This window comes from Erigeron canadensis, chromosome 2 (assembly GCF_010389155.1).
Source record: "Erigeron canadensis isolate Cc75 chromosome 2, C_canadensis_v1, whole genome shotgun sequence".
In the NCBI taxonomy this organism is placed as follows: domain Eukaryota; kingdom Viridiplantae; phylum Streptophyta; class Magnoliopsida; order Asterales; family Asteraceae; genus Erigeron; species Erigeron canadensis.
Window position 1 is genome coordinate 42672186 of NC_057762.1, and position 19332 is coordinate 42691517.

The following is a 19332-nucleotide window of genomic DNA, read 5'->3' on the forward strand; positions in this document are numbered from 1 at the left end:
ATGTAGACTTTGAAAGACTAATCTAACGTACTACTCCGTATATTAATAAAATCTTAGCTTTCTTTTTTTTTTTTATAAAAAGATTGTACTACCTTGCATGATGGCTAATGCAAACTAAAGTTTAACAAACCCCCAAAGATGACTAAACGCGGGCAAGCTAAAGCCCGAGTGCCTGACCACATACATACAAGTAAAAATATATAACTATTTAAATAAGGAATTATTGAGGATGATAATAATGTGTTTTTTTAATACGGAGTAAACAGGTAACAATGACAACAAAGATGAAAGATCAAAAACAGGGGAAGCTAACCAACCTAACGAAATTATATTACATCCATAAACCTACTTCTCTAGAAGTGATCCAAAATAAGAAAATAGCTTGATTTTATTTCCTATTTCCTAGAATGCTACTTAATTAATTGATGTGCGTAGAGGAATAAATAGCATTGATACTTTGAATCTAATAAAGGAATTAATTAGCAAATGAAGTTAGCAAATGCATCCCTGGTTTTCCCATGGGTTTTGGGTTCGACTCTTTGGATTGACATGTCTGTGGATATTTACCCTGAATCACCTAGTCTAGAGTACGTGCATGGCTTCACCATTATATGATGAGTTGTTCCCTGATATCGAATACTGACTAATTGTAAAAGAAAAATAAAGGAATTAATTATAAATCACATTTTTTTTTCCTAACCACTATTGATTAGACGTAGTAACATTTCATATTAGAGGTCTTAGGTGCGAAAAAAATTCTAAGACAAGAAATACCTTGATTATGATAGAATAAAGGTTTGTAAAAATTAAAATCAAAATACAAGTATATGATAGAATAAAGTTTTGTAAAAATGCAAAATTAAAGAGGTGACTGGAAAATAAGGCCGGGGAATTATATATAAATCCTATTTTTAGAATAGAATAGCAATTCATCCTAAATTTAGTCATATATTTTTAGATAGGATCCTTTGTGCGGATATAACTAAGTGAATGTTATCGAAGTAACCACAGAATAGAATCGAAAACGGTTATACTCTGGCTTTATATGTAGCAAGAAAAAAACTTGTGTCCGGCTGTATGTACGTCTTATAAAAGAAGACCGATCGAATTGATGAACAATATATGCATATTCAGATCACACATACTACAATTTAATGGCGAATCCGTTGATTTACATTGTTTTATTCTTTTCCTTATTATTGCCCTTTTTGAGTAAATTGTATTCCATTATAAGTAGCCCAACCACCAGCAACAAAAATCGACCACCCTCCCCACCAAAGTTGCCAATTATTGGAAACCTTCACCAGATCGGGCCACTTGTGCACCATTCATTATTTTCGTTATCACAACGTTATGGTAGGGATCTGATGCTAGTCTACATGGGTTCAATCCCAACATTGGTGGTCTCATCACCCGACTCAGCCCGTGAGATCATGCAAACCCATGATCTCACATTTGCTAGCAGAGCACCTTTATATGTTTACAAGACTCTTTTTTACGATTCAAAGGAAATAGCAACCGCCCCTTATGGTGTATATTGGAGACAAGCCAAGAAAATACTTGTCCACCATTTTTTGAGTAACAAGAAGCTAAAAAGATTTAGTGGGCTTATCGACCGAGAAACTGCCATTACTATGCGTAACGTTGTTGAAAATGCAACAGCGTGTAACAAGCAGGGTGTGATCAGTTTGGGGGAAATGTTATCACAACACGTGAGCAGTGTCTTATATAAGACAACGTTTGGCAAACTCCATGATGATGAGGAAATGGGGAAGAAATTTAAGATGGTTTCAAAGGATTTATCGAAGGTCTTTGCTACTTTATATATAGTAGGTTTTATTCCTCAACTTGGATGGATTGATGTAATCCGAGGTGCACCTAGTAAAGCTAAAGGTCTTGCTAAAAATATTGACAAGCTACTTGAAATAGCGATTGAAGAGAAGGTCGTAAAAGTGAAAGATGATGATCATCATCATGAGGTTGTTAGTGAAGGCGAGGAACCTCTGATTGACACATTGCTTAGACTTCATAAAGACGGTAGTATTGGATGTTTGTTGGAAAGAGATGCCGTCAAGGCCCTTCTCATGGTACGTACAATCTGTTAGTAAGATGGGCTCGATCATAGTAGCATAACCAAGTAACCAACATATATTTATTCATACTTGACTAGATAGCTAGCTTAATTAAGTATATTAATTTCCACAAAAATTGAGTCATGTTTAATTAAACCATATCAGTAGATAGTTATGTATGATCTGCCCCGATATATCATCTAGAATTAAAGTTTTGTATTTAGTGTTATAAACTTCTAATACAAACCTTGGTCTTAATAATATTACTAGTACTACAAAAGGGAATTTTAAAAGATCCGTTTTCTATTGACAAACTAACAAAGATTGTTTCAATCGAAGAAGATAAATAAAATTGGATCATAAAGTTAATTAGTTTGTCGTGCATGCTAATAAATTAACATTGGTTTTTCGATGAAAAACATAGTAGTAACAAGAAGATTGATTAAGCATTGATACATATATATATTGTTTGGATTAATTAATTGTGTGTGTGTGTATAGGACTCTTATCTTGGTGGGTTAGAATCAACATCAGCATTGTTAGAATGGGCAATGGCAGAGCTCCTCAGACACCCTAGTGCACTTAAGAAAGTGCAAGCAGAGATAAGGATGGTTGTTAATTATGGAAGTAGTAGGCAACACATAATAACGGATGAGGATATAAAGCAAATGAAGTATCTGAAAGCCGTAATCATGGAGACCTTCCGCTTGCATCCTCCTTTTCCCATCATATTGCCTCAAGTTGCAATGCACGATGTGAATGTGATGGGATTCGATCGACATTGCAAAAGGAACCCCGGTTTATATTAATCTATGGGCAATTGGAAGGGATCATAAAGTGTGGGTCGACAGACCTAACGAGTTTGTGCCTGAGAGGTTTCTTGCATCATCTATGGATTTTGTCAAACAACATGATTTCAAGCTTCTTCCATTCGGTGCGGGACGCAGGATGTGCCCTGGGGAAGGTTTGGCCTTGACTATAGCTGAAAACCTGTTGGCAAATCTGTTGTGTAAATTTGATTGGGCCTTACCAGAAGGTGACATGGACATGAATGAAAGAACTGGGCTTGCAACTCATAAAAAAACCAAACTTCTAGCTTTTGCAAAACCTCACCTCGATAATTCATAAAACCATCGGTTGCCCATCAGAAAAAAACCAAACGTATCTCTCAAGACCGTGGGGGAGAAAACGGTAAAAAAGAAAAAGAAAAAAAATCAAATGCGGGACTACAAAACTCATCACAAGCTTCTCGCTCAACGGGTCACACAACCGATGGGATGTTCATGGCATTGATTTTCAGATTTTGAGAAGAAATCGAAGAGGCCCACCGATGAGCCCAATTGGAAGGGGCCGCAGAACTTTTAGATCATAGTCCAGTAAAACTAATGTAATTAGACTCCTCTGGTTTTTGCTTTGACATTAGAGTTGACTATATGGAGTTGTTTTAGTAATTTGCTTAAACTATTAAGCTTCTATTAGATGGGTCTTGATGTTTTAATAAACTCAAGTAATTATCATTTCCATTAGTTTTTAAGGTCCTTACGAGTGAAAGATTATTTTCATTCATCTGAAAGTAATGTTTTTTTTATTAAGTTTATCAATTTTCTTAAGATAAAAAAATCAAAAGTAACACAACCCAGTGGCCAGCCCCCCCTACAAAGTCGGGCCCCACCATGTGTACCCTCACAAATATGGGGCGTAGGTTCGAGTCTCTCAGCCAACAAGCATGAAGATTTATTCCGTTGTAGTGGTATTTGGTGGAGGGGTTTCAATGGGATACTGGTTGTGCGACATGCGAGTATCGGAACCAATGCGGTTCTAGAGATCGGGGTATTCCCTCCAATCTATACCTTTTACTAAGCTAATTTCTTTTGAGAATATCGGTAACGATCCTAATAGAATATCTTATATATATCTATCTACAATATACATATAAAAGAATCTTAAATTATAATTAAGAAAATAAAATTAACTTTTAATTATCAAAATAATCATGTCAACTTTATATTTAGTAAATAGGTATTATGTAAAATAAAACAAGTATTAAAGTAAAATAAGTAAAACAATAGGTTTCCCTTTACTGAAAATCACCATACATCATGAAAATCATCGTGCATCAATTGCTTTGTGAATCTTCGTGTATTAATTTAACCATGATCTAAAAATCAAGATCTTGTATTATTTATTTTCCTTTAATACCTGTTTTACGATATCCTCAACGGCCAACCCCTTAATAAATAAACATTTACATTTGTAAATTTCGAAACGAAGCCCAATGTTGAACAATGTTAGGCCCATTGATATACTGTATTCTGTATACATCCTTTCTAAATACTCATCACTTCGAAAAATCGTTTCTTGTTTGTGTCGACCTGTAATAATCGCCTCCTTATCTAAAACCCCCCCAAAAAAATGTCTTGTGCTGCAAAACCCATATCAATGGCCAACACTACTTTTCTATTTTCATCTTCTCCGGCCATCTTCACCGGAAAATCTCACCAACATATCGCCATACCTTTAAAAGCAATCAAATTTAACAACTTGACTCTTTCTTTCACTTCTTTTTCTTTACAAAGAAAGCCCATTTCAAGAAGCATCACAACTTTTGTTTCTGCCCAAAAAGAAGAAGAAGAACTTGATCAAGATTTGATCTTGGAAAATGAAATTCAAGAAAATGAACCTGCCGTCGCCGCCGCCGCTGGAGGTGAGGAAGAGTATACTGAGCCGCCGGAAGATGCCAAGATTTATGTTGGGAATTTACCTTATGATGTTGATAGTGAGAAGTTAGCTCATCTTTTTGAGGAAGCTGGAGTTGTTGAAATTTCTGAGGTCATTTCTTCATTATGTATATTTCAGTAAAATTTGAAAATGAAGTTTGATAATTATTTGAAGGAGCAATTATTTTTATGTAAAACGTTTTACTTTGTGTTAACCATAACCTGCATAGTTGGCAAAAGTATAGTACTAGTAATAATGTTATTGTATATTTGGATATTTTTAGTGTGTTTGTGGATTATATGTTTTGATTGATTGAAATAAAGTTTTGTTTGGTTGGTTAGGTTATATATAACAGGGAGACTGATCAGAGTAGAGGTTTCGGGTTTGTGACAATGAGTAGTGTTGAAGAAGCTGAGAAGGCTGTTGAAATGTTTCATAGTTATGTAAGTTTCTTGAATCTTGATTGCTGTTGGCTGCAAAGGTTCTGTCTCTTATATGTTCGTATACCACTTGTTTGTTATTAACATTAGCATAATGGGAATAAGTTCAGTGTCATAATCGTTTTTACCTGATTAGGGAAAATCTAGTCTGCTTACTCCGTTTATTAGGCCTGGCAAAATGGGTGGGTTGGGCAGGTTTGGGTAACGGTTCAAAATGATTATAAATGGAATCATTTTACTTTCTAGGAAAGACCAAGGATAGAAGTTATTAAGATAGGAAATATTTTTGTTTTGGTAAATTAAAAAGACCATTGTTTAATGTTTATATAGACACCAAGTTTAATCATCCATTAACAACAGACACAAGTAGATTGCTCTGCTCAATGTACAATTGTATGATTTAGATGGATGGTATTTGACCTCTAATGCGGATATGTATGAGTAAAAACATGTGAGGGTGTTTGGATTTGTGTTTTAGTATGTGTAGATTCTGTTTTGGTATTTTTTTTTTTTTCAATTCTTTTGGAATCATATAATTTTATTTGGATAGCCAGTTTCATACCAGCTGGCAGGTGCTACAAAACAGACTATCTAATGGTCGAATGAAACTACTTTAAACTTATTCCCGTTTCACTACTGGCATTTTATCATTTTTTTCTCTAATTATCAAGTTTTCTTAACACTTAAACATCTAAATGGCACAACTTTTTTTAATATAGGCTTTTTATTTGCATTTTATTTGTTCATTTTATGCAGTTTGTTATCTGATTCTGACTGTTCAGTATCAGATGATCACTATCAAACACACATTCAAAACACCCCATTATAATCATTAAATAACAAGGGTAACCTGAAAAGGAAAAGGGGGAACCAATTCTAGATGAACATTCAACACCTATGTGGACACTTGGTTTGAGATGAGATAACAAGGCAAGGCTCTTTGCAAGTATTCGTCATTTTCTGGGGATCTTTTTGGATTCAAATTTTGCTTTATACATACAGGAATTAGGAGGCAGGAATTTGACGGTCAACAAGGCTGCTCCAAGAGGATCAAGACCTGAGCGTGCAGAACGCACACCTTCTGGACCTTCATACACAATGTATGTAGGGAACCTATCATGGGACATGGATGGTGATCGTCTTGAGCAGGTTTTCAGTGAACATGGGAAAGTGATGAGTGCACGTATTGTTTATGATAGAGAAAGTGGTCGATCGCGTGGTTTTGGTTTTGTGTCAATGTCATCTGAAAGTGAAATGAATGATGCTATTGAGAATCTTGACGGTCAGGTTTGTATAACAGTAACCTTCTTCACCTTCTAGCATTTACCATATTACCATCCATCCTTGAATAAAGCTCACATTTATTATTACTTGCGTGTTTGGTTGGCTGCAGAGTGTGGGTGGGAGAGCAATTAGAGTGAATGTAGCAGAGGACAGACGGAAGCCTGGTTTCTGATTACAATGAATTTGATTAATCTTTTCTCCTAGTGGTGTTTATGTATTTTTGCAAGATTTAAATTCGGTAATGTTTATTTTGTCTAGGACATAGAGTGTAGATGCCGAAATATCCTTTTGTCAAATTGTGGAGCGAGTGATAAAGCTTAATTCGAAAATTGAGTTCAGTTCATTCATGGTTGGTTAATATGTTGTGGTTTGTGGCCTATGCCCTTTGTTTATGTAGAGTCTAATGTAGTTTATGACTCTTCCCTCTTTTTGTCATGCACTCATGCCTTTATATTTCAGAATTGTTATTCTTATATTAGAGAAAGAGGCCATAGTGGCAAGAAAGCTTGTATATGTGATGCTCTGTTTACTTGCTGAGAACTGAGTAGTGCTGGTGGTTGTGGGTTGTCTGGTTTAGGATAATGGCCTTAGAGCAACTACAAGGAATGCATAAAAGTTGCACCACTTTTAGACTGACCATGACTAATATCTTCGATGACTTGATAATGATTTTTCTGTATGTCTAATTATCAATTCTCTGTACTTGTATTATGGAGTATAAAACATGAATCAGGAGGATATATTACTCACATTTATTTTAGGTGGCTTGCTCAAATCTTAAAGCGTTTTAACCAATTCTTAGAGATTGATCGTTTTGTCCTGCACCAAAGTGATTTAATCATAAAAATCTAAGGGAGCGTTTGGTTATGGAAAACACCTCTTGTTTTCCATTTATGTTTTTCAAGAAAACATAAAAAACTAAAAATGCAAAACACCTCTTGTTTTCCATTTATGTTTTTCAAGAAAACATAAAAAACTAAAAGCGCGTTCTAATTATAGTTTTCTAAAAAATGTTTTCCAAGGAAACAAAAAACAAAGTTTTTCATCTTTCATTAGAAAACTTGAAAACATCTTATTCTTGTTTCCATTCCCCCCTTCTCTTCGCATCTCTAACATATTTTCCGGTTTTCAAATTAGAACGCGTTTTCAAATTTTTTATTTGTTTTCTAGAAAACAAAATACCTTTCATTTTCTAGAAAATTAAAAATAAAAAGTTAGAAAACATTTTCTACTACCAATCGGGCCCTAACGATCTTCATTTAACTTTTTTCCTTTCCTTTTGTTGTACATATAAGACTCCGTAATTACGATTTTGCAGTTCACATTTCACAAACAAACAAAAAAATCTTATGATTATTCTACAAAAGCTATTTGGTTCAAACGACAAGCCATTTTGGCAAAAATGCCCTATAAACAAAGTTAATTTTTAGATACAAAATAAATCTGTGTGATCGTCAACTTAAGTTGGTCATAATAATTGGATACGAGAAAGAATAGGTTAGTGGCTTCAAAATGTATTCAACGATACACAAATATCTATATTATGTATTTAACAATGGAACTTTCAATTTTTTAACATTATATGTATCCAACCAATCACAAGTTTGTAAAATAACCTGACACTCGATGTATCAACATATATGGATGTTATATAGACCTGAATATATATAAAGTTAAAATTTTGAAATTTAAATACCTACAGCGAACACAATTAAAGTTCGTGTATGATTAAATATATTTTTGCTATTAACCCAAGAATTAATAACAAACTTCCCTTAAAATTCTCTTAGCAGCGAGTTCATCAAAAACACATTGATCCTTTTTTATAGTTGAAAATGTTTTTAGTGCATGAATACATGCTCCATAAAAATCTAAAATTTTCTACCTTCCACCCAAGGGGATTCGTCTTCCACATGCATGAAGGCATTCAAATTTGGATTTAAGACATGAAAGACACTACTAATTGACTTCAAAATATATTTACACCTAGAAAAAGGAACCACTAGTACAGAGTTCTATTTGCCTTTCATGTATTCTTATTTTGGTCATTCATATTGGAGTACACACTTAACTGAAAACACACGCGAACCTTTACAATGTCCAAGAGCTTTTATGTGCAGAAAAGGAGTAAAGGTATTGAGCCTTTGACACTTGACAGCGCTAACCAATGTGCTCTCAGTAACCACGCAACTGTGCTTCCCTACTTGTGAGGGGAACATATCGTACAGAAGTCTCGCTACGCACAGTCACAGAACCATCCTCATTCTTGTCGACAACTTTTAACTCCTGAAATATGTTCCCGACCGGGATTACCAACCTTCCTCCTGGCTTCAATTGATCGATAAGTGGTTGTGGAATTTCCTGAGCTGCTGCTCCAACATGAATTGCGTCATAAGGTGCAAACTCAGGCCACCCTTCTCTGCCATCTGTCATTTACATGTAAATTTTATTATTTGTTATTCAGTATTCAGAACTTTCAAATGCATCAACATACCAGGAATAGCCGGATAACAGAGGCAGCAAAGTAGGTGGGTCGTAAAGGTTGGGTTACAGGTAAGGAGAGGTAAATTTAAGGGTATGAAAACATGGTCCAGACCAACAAAACCAGGCTGACCGAGTACTTGCTATATTCTATCCAATTTCGGTTCTAGATGTCAAAAGAAGGGCTTAGTAACTTAATCACAGTTCTTCGTATACAATTGTGAATAATCAAGCAGAGTGTTGTGTAAACTAGAAGAGAAAACTGAGCTAGAACACACCCAAACAAGTGGAACCAGATAGTGAAAGCAATGGTTGCAAACTTGCAATCAAATGTCCTTATGTTATATGAATATCTAACTAAGGTTGGTCTTGGCCGCTAGTGTGCCTAATTTGAGTAAGAGTGGGACCAGATAGTGCAATAGTATGAGTAAGCCGTAACAGTTCGACCCTATCTATATGCGATAGAATTCTTACAATTAATGAGAAGGTGTGTTAGTAGCTACTGTTTCCCTGTTTTGGTGCAAGATGCAAGGAGAAGCACAAGCATTGAATTTTCTATTTTTTATCAAACCAATTTACATATAAAATATAACCAAATCAGGTACGGGTCTAAATCTACTAATAACAGACAAGGTCCCGAACTACTGAGTGAGCGCATCACATTATTTGATTATTTGGCAGTGGCTACTGGTTTATGTTAATCTAAATGACAAATAATAGCAAGCAGAGATGCATTTCACTCCAAAATCCACAACAGAAGTTTAAGAAATGCGTGAATTGTCACGGCAGTACTCACCGCCAACATGCAAGGCAAGAGATCCATCTTTGAGTAGCTGGGAAGCTGCACTTTTTTCGACATTCTTAACTGACAATGCAACTAACTCCGGAATATGCTCTATGCCGATTGAACGGCCCTGAGGCCCAACCATAAGTGCAAAGCATGCAGTCAAGTACCCGGTTCCTAAAAAGGTTTAAGAACAATCAGAAAGAATAACTTAACCAGCATTGTATACATCTGATTGAAAATAAAGCAATACCTGAACCAACATCCAAAGCATGCATCCCAGGCTGTAAATTTTTCTCCAACAACTGAAGGCAAGTAGCATGCATATGAGGGGCAGAGATGGTGGCATTATAACCTATTTGCATGGGACTGTCTTCATAGGCTGGGGATCCATCAGGTACAAACAATGCCCTGTCAATGGTCTCCATTATTTCAGCTACTTTCTTTGACTGTATAACTCCATAACGCTGTAAATGCTCCACCATGCCTTTATTCTTATTAATGCTATTCCCAGCCCAGAATCGCTGTATGTTGACATATAAAAATATTAAGCTGAAGGAGTTATTTCTCTATATTTCCAAACTGACTATGAGCCACAAATAATATAGAGTTTTGAAATTAAAACTCTTTTACAAATAGTTTGACCTTATCCATCAAGTCAAAATTTCTAAAACTATATCTTAGAGCACACTCGTCAACTCAAATTTCTAATTGTTGAACTAAACTATAATGCTTCCAGTTTTCAACGTCATTATTTGAAAACATCAGACCCTTGCAGTTTATTAAGTTTTTCAGTCTCCTTGCATATATTACTTACAACCAACAATGTGGGAATTCAAATACAAAAGACAACTTAACCTTAACACATATATTCCCAAAAGGTGTAGCTTGGGAGGGACACCCTTGACCCCAGGTGCCATTTTGGCTCCATCCATTCTCCACTCCGCAAGAAATAGCTCCAGGCAACTTCCCTGACACAATGCAACATGCTAAAGGCAGTGCTTGAACCCAAGATCTCCTTATTCTCAAAACCACAAAAGTCCATCCAGTGGGCCAATGTGTTTTGCGCATGTAGGTACCACTTATGCTATGCTCTTAATGACCAATAAGAGCCTTTCTAATAAAAATCAATTTAGTTCTGTTGTTTTAACCAACTTAATCAACTAAGAAAGCAAAACATTCTTTTAACCAAAAAGTTCACCAAAAATTAATAATTATCCCATTATAAATCAAAGACTTAATGATAACTATTCTTTCTTTCAATATATATCAAAACAAACATCCTTTTCAAATAAAAAGGCAAAATAGCAAATGCATCCCTAATCTTAGAAATTTTACAGAGCGCCAGAGCGGAATGCCGGAATGTAATGTACTAATGTGTAACAGTGTAAGAGCAATAAATATATTTCTAATCATTCCATTTACTTAACTTTAGGTTTAGGATAACAATTTACAAAAATTGCATAGTCAAAGCAAGTAGTTTTTTTAATATATTTAGTTTAGGTGTACGAATAACTGTTTGATAATTTTTGTTATGTTTATTACCGAGGCAATGTGATTTAGTTCGGGTGTAACAACAACAGTTTGTTAAAGTCTTATTGATATTATCAAGTCAGCAAGTATTAATTTAACTTCTAAATTTGATTGATTTTGAATGTATGAATATGCAGACTAACAATATAAGTAAAATGCTTAGTAATATCATATTTCATACTAATATCAAGTCTCAGAATACATAATACAAAGAGCCTTATACATTTCAAAGACTGGCATGTATAAATGCAAATATACACTCTTACAATACAATACACTAACTGTCATTTTTGATATCGAAATGATTACACTACTACATAATAACAATTCAATTTATATGGTAAAGTTTATCATCTCCCTTATAACATTGTGACACGTAAAACACACACTACTATACCTAATCCAATAAACTTATAGCAGAGAACAATACTCTTTAATAATCAAAGTCACGCTGAAAGTACTCACTTCACGTCACATATAATATAGATATACATATACATATTTTAAATATAGAATTTATTGATCGACTTTATTTATACCTCCATCTTACGAAAGAAAGAATTCCCCGTGAAATTGAGAAGCCCGGCGGAATACGGTGAAGATATGACGGTGCACGGCAGCCGGAGTGGATGACGGTGTAGAGAGAATAACCTGAGAGAGCAGTGGTTGTGATTGTTAATTATTAAAGGGGGTAAATGGCGGAAACTATACGCAATTACGGAACTCGACATTTTCATTTTTCATTTATTTTCTTCTCTCTCTCTCTCTCTTTTTTTTTTTTTTTTTTTCATTTTTTTCCAACGTGAAGGTTCGGGATAGCTAACTTGGTTTCATGACACGTGGTCACGTGCTTGGGCTTTGGAATAGTAGTTTTATATGGCCCAGTTTAAACTTCAACCCAATATTTACCCATTCTGAAGTTCTAAACCTCCAAATTAAGGTGTGTTTAGTTGGAGAAAATGTTTTTAAGTTTTTCATTTCTAGTTTTCTAGAAGAGAAAAAGTTTTTCATTTCTAAAAAACCAAAAAAATTTTGAAAACGCGTTCAAAATAAAAGATAGAGTTTTCATTTTTCCATTTTAGAAAATTAGAAAGCATGTTCAAATTCACTTGTTTTCTAATTTTAGGTTTAGAAAATAGAAAAGTGAAAACAAAAACTGAAAGAAAACAATTTTATAATTTTAGTGCAAAAGTTGGAAAAGGAAATTTTCATTTTTTAGGAAAACTTTTCTAAAAAATTACAATTAGAACGCGTTTCCTGTTTTCCATGTTTTTTTGAAAAATAAAAATGGAAAACAATGGAGTTTTCATGAACTAAACGCACTCTAATATTCTCTTCTTGGAGCATCTCCAATGCGACAATGCCCAATAGCCAATGATAATAAATTCATAAATTGCTACTTGTATAATAGTGGTTTTTTTTGTGACACGTCATTTCATAAATTAATTTCTCTTTTAAAGTTTTTTTTTTCTTAAAAAATACATATTAAAAGTCATATTTTAATGGAATAAAATGAAAGAAGGTATAAAAAGTACATTTGGAAGAGATTAAAATAAATATTTTATAAAATAAGTCATTGTTGAATAGGTTAAAAAATCTCAATACTTATGAAAAAAAAAAAAAAAGTCTTTCATCAACTCATGCTTGGAGAATCCCTTATAATCTATATTTTTCAAACGGCAAATACTACACTATTCTTGTATCAATAGGTTGGAAAATATCATATGCAAAAAAAATGTCTTTCATCAACTCATGCTTGGAGCAAACAATGAAACTCTAGAGTGTCCCTTGAGACTATGAGAACACGTCAAACTAGTTTGATCGAGATCTTTGTGGTTTAATGACAAGGTTTATATGAAAGTCACTAAAAAATAGTAGCACCTTAGAGATCTCATTTATACTTAAGGAGAACAAATGGACATAACAATGCAACTGAAAGGTACCGAAAAGCCAAAAATGAATTGTCAAAGGCAACAACACAAGCTATAGATAAAGTGTATGGAGATTTTTACGCAAAACTAGACTTCCAAGAGGGAGAAAACGATATATGAAAGATTTTTAATGCTGGGAAAAGAAGAGACAAAAAATAATGAAAACATCAGTCACGTCAAAGATGACAAGGGAAAAACCATGGTGAAAGACGATGGAATTAGAAGAAGATTGAGTGAATATTTATCATATTTTTCCAACAAGAGCATGTCTGGTCGATAACAGAAGAACCATAGTGAAAATCATTTATTATTGACAAGAATGTTTTCAATATATTCTGTTGACATTCGGTACCATTCTCATTTCTCATTCGGTATTATTTTCAGGTACCAAATCCGGTACCGTGGCCTCAAGTCCCGTGAACCAAGAAAATGGGGTATCGGTCCTGGTCTCAAGTCCCATTTGGTACCACTTTCCGGAATCGATATCGGGATGGGATTGAGACTTGAAAAAATCTACTTATCCCTAGTTATTCTCATGCTATAGACTAAAGACTATTAGTCTATGTATGGGTCATCAAAGGTTTTAAAATGGATTTGGCCCAGCACAAACAAATAAGAATCAGCCCAATATTTAAATCCATGTTTTTTTTTCGGCAGGGGTTTTGAACTTTTGATAACTTCAACTTTTTAAACAATGGACTATAACAACATTAAAATATATGAGTAGGTATGACTGTATGAGTTAATTAACTAATGATTCTGCCTAACCTTTTCTATTAGTCAAAGTTTAAGTGTTGTCCTTTTTAGTTTTTGGCGTGTTATCTCATTTTAGCATTTTATGTGCTTAATTTTTTTTCCCTCCCCTAAGAAGTGTAAACTGACAGAGATATTTTTATTTTAGAGAGTTTTTTAGCGTCAAATATCAATCACTTCATAGATAATGTGTGTCAACTCTCAATGTACCCATTTCATATAATCATAATTCCTCACTTCTCATTATATGACATGTTGAAATATGGTTCATTTCCGACTTTTTGGGATCATGGTTCGGCCCTCACCATATTTACGTGGCTATTATTATTTGATCATTATAACATATTTGATCATGATAACATTAATGTGTGTCAATGTAGAATGTGGATGAAAAGGGTACTTTTGTCATAGAACAGGTAAACGGATGACTTAGCTTTATAGATTAATTGTTGTTTTGCTATCTAGCCCTTATGGACCACAAGCGTGGACCCATTTACCCATTACCAGTCAAACTCTTTGAAGTGATGGTCTCATATGTTCTATGAAAATAAAACAATCAGATTTGGTTTTTAATTTATAGTTTTCTCATTATTTACCAGCGTATCTACAATTCTACACTGAAAGATGGGTAAAAATCTTCTCAGATCGTACTAATTTAACTAATCAAATTGGGACAACTTTTATCATTGGATTAAATTCGAACAGTGGACAATGTCTTGACAACTAAGAATGTAAATAATATGCAAAAAACCAAAAGAAACTAGAAAAAACTCTATAAAAAGGCGATATCCAAATGACGAAACGGGATGCAATTTTCTCATTATTTACTAGCGTATCTACAATTTTGCATTGAAAGATGGGTAAAAATCTTCTCATATCGAACTAATTTAACCAGTCAAATTAGAACAACTTCCATCATTGGATTAAGTTGAACAATGGACGGTGTCTTAACAACTAAGAATGTAAAAAGATATGCAAAAAACAAAAGAAACTGGAAAAAAAAAAACTCTAGAAAAAAGCGAAATACAAATGACAAAACAGGATGCAACATGGCCGAATCAAAACTTGCTACACTGCAATTTATTGTTCATTTCCTCTCCTATTAATATAGAAAAATGGAAAAAGAAAAGAATGTTTTAAAAAATGAAGAAAATACCCGATCAAGCAGGATGTGACGTGACGAAAGCCAAATGGTGGAATGGTGTTTTGACCATTAAAAAGGAAAAAAAAAAGTGCAAGAAACCAAAAAAGACCCTGTTAAAAAACAATGAAAATATTCGATCAAACCGGATGCGACGTGACAAAAGCTAAATGGTGAAATGATGTCTGAACAACTAAGAAGGAAAAAAAATGTGCAAGAAATCAAAAAAACCCGACGGAAGAAAACCCAAAAAAGTTAAGATATGGCGAAATTCAAACGACCGAATCGGATGCAACGTGACCGAATCAAAACTTTTGACGTAGCAATTTACTAGACGTAGTAATTTACTGTTCATTTCCTTTTCTATTAATTTAGAAAATAATAGCAATAATGTATTTAAGTTACTTAAGTGAGTCATAAAGCACTAATCAATATAATATGAGAAATAAATATTTATTTTTAAATAAAATTTACAAACTTGTAATAAATTTATTGTTTATATATATATATATATAAATATATATATATATATATATATATATTTCATTTTCTTCTTTTTGTTTTATTGATCCTAGATAAATGGAAAAAGGAAAGAATTTTTAAAAAAACGAAGAAACTACCCGATCAAGCAGGATGTGACGTGACGAAAGCCGAATGGTGGAATGGTGTTTTAACAATTAAGAAGGAAAAAAACTATGCATGAAACAAAAAAAGACCCTGTTAAAAAAACAATGAAAATATTCGATCAAGCCGAATGTGATGTGACGAAAGCCAAATGGTGGAATGATGTCAGAACAACTAAGAAGGAAAAAAAATGTGCAAGAAATAAAAAAAAAAACTCGAATCAAGAAAACCCGAAAAAGTTAAGACATGGTGAAATTTAAACGACCAAATCGGATGCAACGTGACCGAATCAAAACTTTCGACATAACAATTTACTGTTCATTTCCTCTCTTGTTAATTTAGAAAATAATAGCAATAATGAATTTAAGATACTTAAGTGAGTCATAAAGCAGTATTCAGTATAATATGAAAAATAAATATTTATTTTTAAATAAAATTTACAAACTTGTAATAAATTTATTTTTTTATGTATATATATTTTTTTCATTTTTTTCTTGTTGATTTATTGATCATATATCCAATTCAATCCCACTCATTTATTATTACTCCAACTTAAAAGTCCAAAAGACAATCATATTCAGGGATAACAAATGGAATGGTTCTTATAGATCAAGGATCATACGAGAGATTTGCTTACAACCAACGATGGAAATTTTAAGGGGCCAAATGGGGTTCCAGCCCCTCCAAAAGTATTTATCTTTAATACTAATTTACTTATATATTCTTTAAAAATAATTTTTATGATATATATTAGCTTCTCTAATAAAACTAAATTTTATATGTCATTGAGTTCCACCTATTCATAACAAGTATTCAAATTCCGCCATTCAGTTACAGCAACTTGTAGGAAGCTTACCAAGTCAATGAAAGGCCCTCAGCCTAGTTTTTTCCACACGCATATTGACCAATAATACCATTAAAACGAAAAATCAACACAACGTCCAAAATATGCTACTCTTATTATATATGGAAATGCATCCCATTTTGTCATAAAATAATATCCAAAATTCATTATCTCATTTCCACTACCATAAACCACCGGCAATGGCCACCATTCGCCACCTCTTTATCCTCACTTTTTTCACACTTATCTTATTAGTTCATGCCAAATTAAATCTTCACCTAAGTGATCATGAAGCCCTTTTGGCAATCTACATGGACTTGGGTGTTTCAGGTCACAATGACAACTTTTGTAATGCCCCAGGAATCTTTTGTGAACGGAGGAGCTCTAATAGATCCTCCGTTCTCCGTGTCACTCGTATTGACTTCAAACATCGGCGAATGAGAGGCTACCTCTCTCCGGCGATAGGGAAGCTTACAGAGCTCAAAGAGCTCTCTTTACCCAACAACCACCTAGTTGACCAAATCCCATTCCAAATCACAAACTGCAAGAAGCTTGAAGTTCTAAACCTTCATGGCAACCGGTTTTCGGGACAAGTCCCAGATGGGTTGTCTTCCCTCACCCGTCTTCGGATCCTAGATCTTTCATCCAATAAATTCTCAGGTGATCTAGGATTCTTGAAGTACTTTCCTAATCTCGAAAAGTTATCACTTTCGGATAACTTGTTTAGTGGAAACATACCAGCCTCGATTCGTTCATTTAGGAATCTTAGATTCTTTAATGTGTCTGGCAATAGTTTCTTAGAAGGCCCAATGCCGGTTTTGAACCAATTGGACGAGTCTGTTCCAAAACGTTATGTATTCGCCGAGACGAATTCTAATAATTCTTCAAACCGCCAGTCTTCAACTGGAAGCGCCCCAGCTCCTGCTCCAGTTTCCGAACCCAAAAAAGATGATAAAAACAACAAGAAAAAGAAGGTAATTCGTTGGATACTCGGGTTTTTAGCTGGATTACTAGCTGGGGTTATATGTGGTACTATTTTCTCGGTTTTGTTTAAATTGGTTATGAATATGATCAAAGGTAAAAAGAATGAAACCGGGCCAGCTATCTTTAGCCCATTGGTTAAAGCTGAAGAACTCACGTTTTTGGAGAAAGACGACGGTGTTGATTCCCTTCAAGTGATAGGAAGAGGAGGTTGCGGAGAAGTCTATAAATATGAATTACCCGAAGGCAAAGTGAAAACAATGGCAATCAAGAAAATAATACAGCCTCAAAAAGATGCATCAGAGTTAACAGAAGAAGATACTAAGCTGCTGCATAAGAAAATGAGACAGATCAAATCAGAAATCGAGACGGTTGGGAAAATTCGACATAGGAATTTACTTCCTTTACTAGCCCATGTATCTCGGCCACAATGTCATTATTTGGTTTATGAGTTTATGAAAAATGGAAGCCTGCAGGATATGTTACAAGCTGTTAAAGAAGGCAGACGAGAATTAGACTGGTCAACTAGACTCAGGATTGCAATAGGAATAGCAGCCGGGCTTGAGTATCTCCATATGAGCCATACGCCTCGTATTGTTCATAGAGATTTAAAGCCCGCGAACGTTCTCCTTGATGATGATATGGAAGCCCGTATAGCTGATTTTGGGCTCGCGAAATCAATCCCTGATGCTGACACGCATATGACAAGTTCAAATGTTGCTGGGACGTTAGGATACATCGCGCCTGAGTATCATCAAACTATGAAGTTTACGGATAAATGTGATATTTATAGTTTTGGGATAGTGTTGGCGGTCTTGGTGATGAGTAAGCTTCCATCGGATGAGTTTTTTCAAACTACGGCCGAGATTAGTTTGGTGAAGTGGATGAGAAATGTGATGGTTTCCGATAATCCAAAACAAGCCATCGATCCAAAGATGATGGGTAATGGATACGAGGAACAAATGCTTCTTGTTCTTAAGATTGCTTGCTTTTGTACACAAGAGGACCCGAAAGAAAGGCCTAATAGCAAAGATGTTAGGACCATGTTGGATCAGATCACCCATCAAGCACGAAATGATGGGGCAATTTAAAATAAAGATGCAGCAGATTGAAAGAATTTGATCCATATATATATTGATATAGTTGTGGTTGTTGTTGTTGTTGTTTAAGTATAGCTGATCAAAATGTTCATATGTTTCCTTATATGGAAAATGTAGCAAGTTTTACCTTAAGTATTTCTTTAATTAGCATCATTAATAAATGTGTTTATATATTTTTGAACAATGATGTCACGTGTTTGTATTACGTTTTATCATGTTCTATTTATAGTACTTGATACTTAATATAGTTATTCCACTACCAAAAACTTCCGACAGAATAACCAAAATAACTTGAAGTATAAGTAGCTTATTTCTGCAAGCAAAAACAAGGCCATGAATCATAGAGAATCCAATCTTAATATTCATCGAACTCTTTATGTCTCATTAAACAGGCATCAATATGTCACAAACTAAAACTCGACACATGAAATATTCGTATCACGACTATATATTTTACTCAAACTAAATATTAAATCATGAAATTTCGATCATCAAACACAGTTTGTTTATGTGCAATTTAGGTCAAACAACACATGATTTTGAAGATAAATGGATACTAAGATACTGGAACATCACTTTGAATGGTACAAAATGAAACTTGTGTAATTGCAAAGACAAAGCATTAGTACATCTACTCGATTTTAGA

The 19332-nt window shown here is 34.2% G+C and overlaps 4 protein-coding genes across 4 annotated transcripts; 3 read left to right on the forward strand and 1 right to left on the reverse strand.

The window, feature by feature from the left end:
* The first annotated feature begins 1154 nt into the window (after window positions 1-1154).
* On the forward strand, window positions 1155-3200 carry LOC122588306 (cytochrome P450 736A117-like). The gene is made up of 3 exons (XM_043760419.1): window positions 1155-2087; window positions 2573-2745; window positions 2900-3200. The coding sequence occupies exons 1-3, from the start codon at window positions 1155-1157 to the stop codon at window positions 3198-3200; spliced, it is 1407 nt and encodes a 468-aa protein (XP_043616354.1).
* A 1205-nt stretch (window positions 3201-4405) lies between these two features.
* LOC122586972 (28 kDa ribonucleoprotein, chloroplastic-like) lies at window positions 4406-6857 on the forward strand. Its single transcript, XM_043759022.1, has 4 exons — window positions 4406-4901; window positions 5132-5233; window positions 6233-6517; window positions 6624-6857. The coding sequence occupies exons 1-4, from the start codon at window positions 4485-4487 to the stop codon at window positions 6684-6686; spliced, it is 867 nt and encodes a 288-aa protein (XP_043614957.1). The 5' UTR covers window positions 4406-4484; the 3' UTR covers window positions 6687-6857.
* Window positions 6858-8477: 1620 nt separating this feature from the next.
* Window positions 8478-12096, reverse strand: LOC122587385 (protein-L-isoaspartate O-methyltransferase 1). Its single transcript, XM_043759535.1, has 4 exons — window positions 11852-12096; window positions 10033-10303; window positions 9792-9956; window positions 8478-8940 (listed from the first exon to the last, which is right to left on the reverse strand). The coding sequence occupies exons 1-4, from the start codon at window positions 12047-12049 to the stop codon at window positions 8690-8692; spliced, it is 885 nt and encodes a 294-aa protein (XP_043615470.1). The 5' UTR covers window positions 12050-12096; the 3' UTR covers window positions 8478-8689.
* A 4630-nt stretch (window positions 12097-16726) lies between these two features.
* LOC122588415 (leucine-rich repeat receptor-like serine/threonine/tyrosine-protein kinase SOBIR1) lies at window positions 16727-18870 on the forward strand. Its single transcript, XM_043760525.1, has one exon. The coding sequence runs from the start codon at window positions 16806-16808 to the stop codon at window positions 18675-18677; it is 1872 nt and encodes a 623-aa protein (XP_043616460.1). The 5' UTR covers window positions 16727-16805; the 3' UTR covers window positions 18678-18870.
* Window positions 18871-19332: the final 462 nt, after the last annotated feature.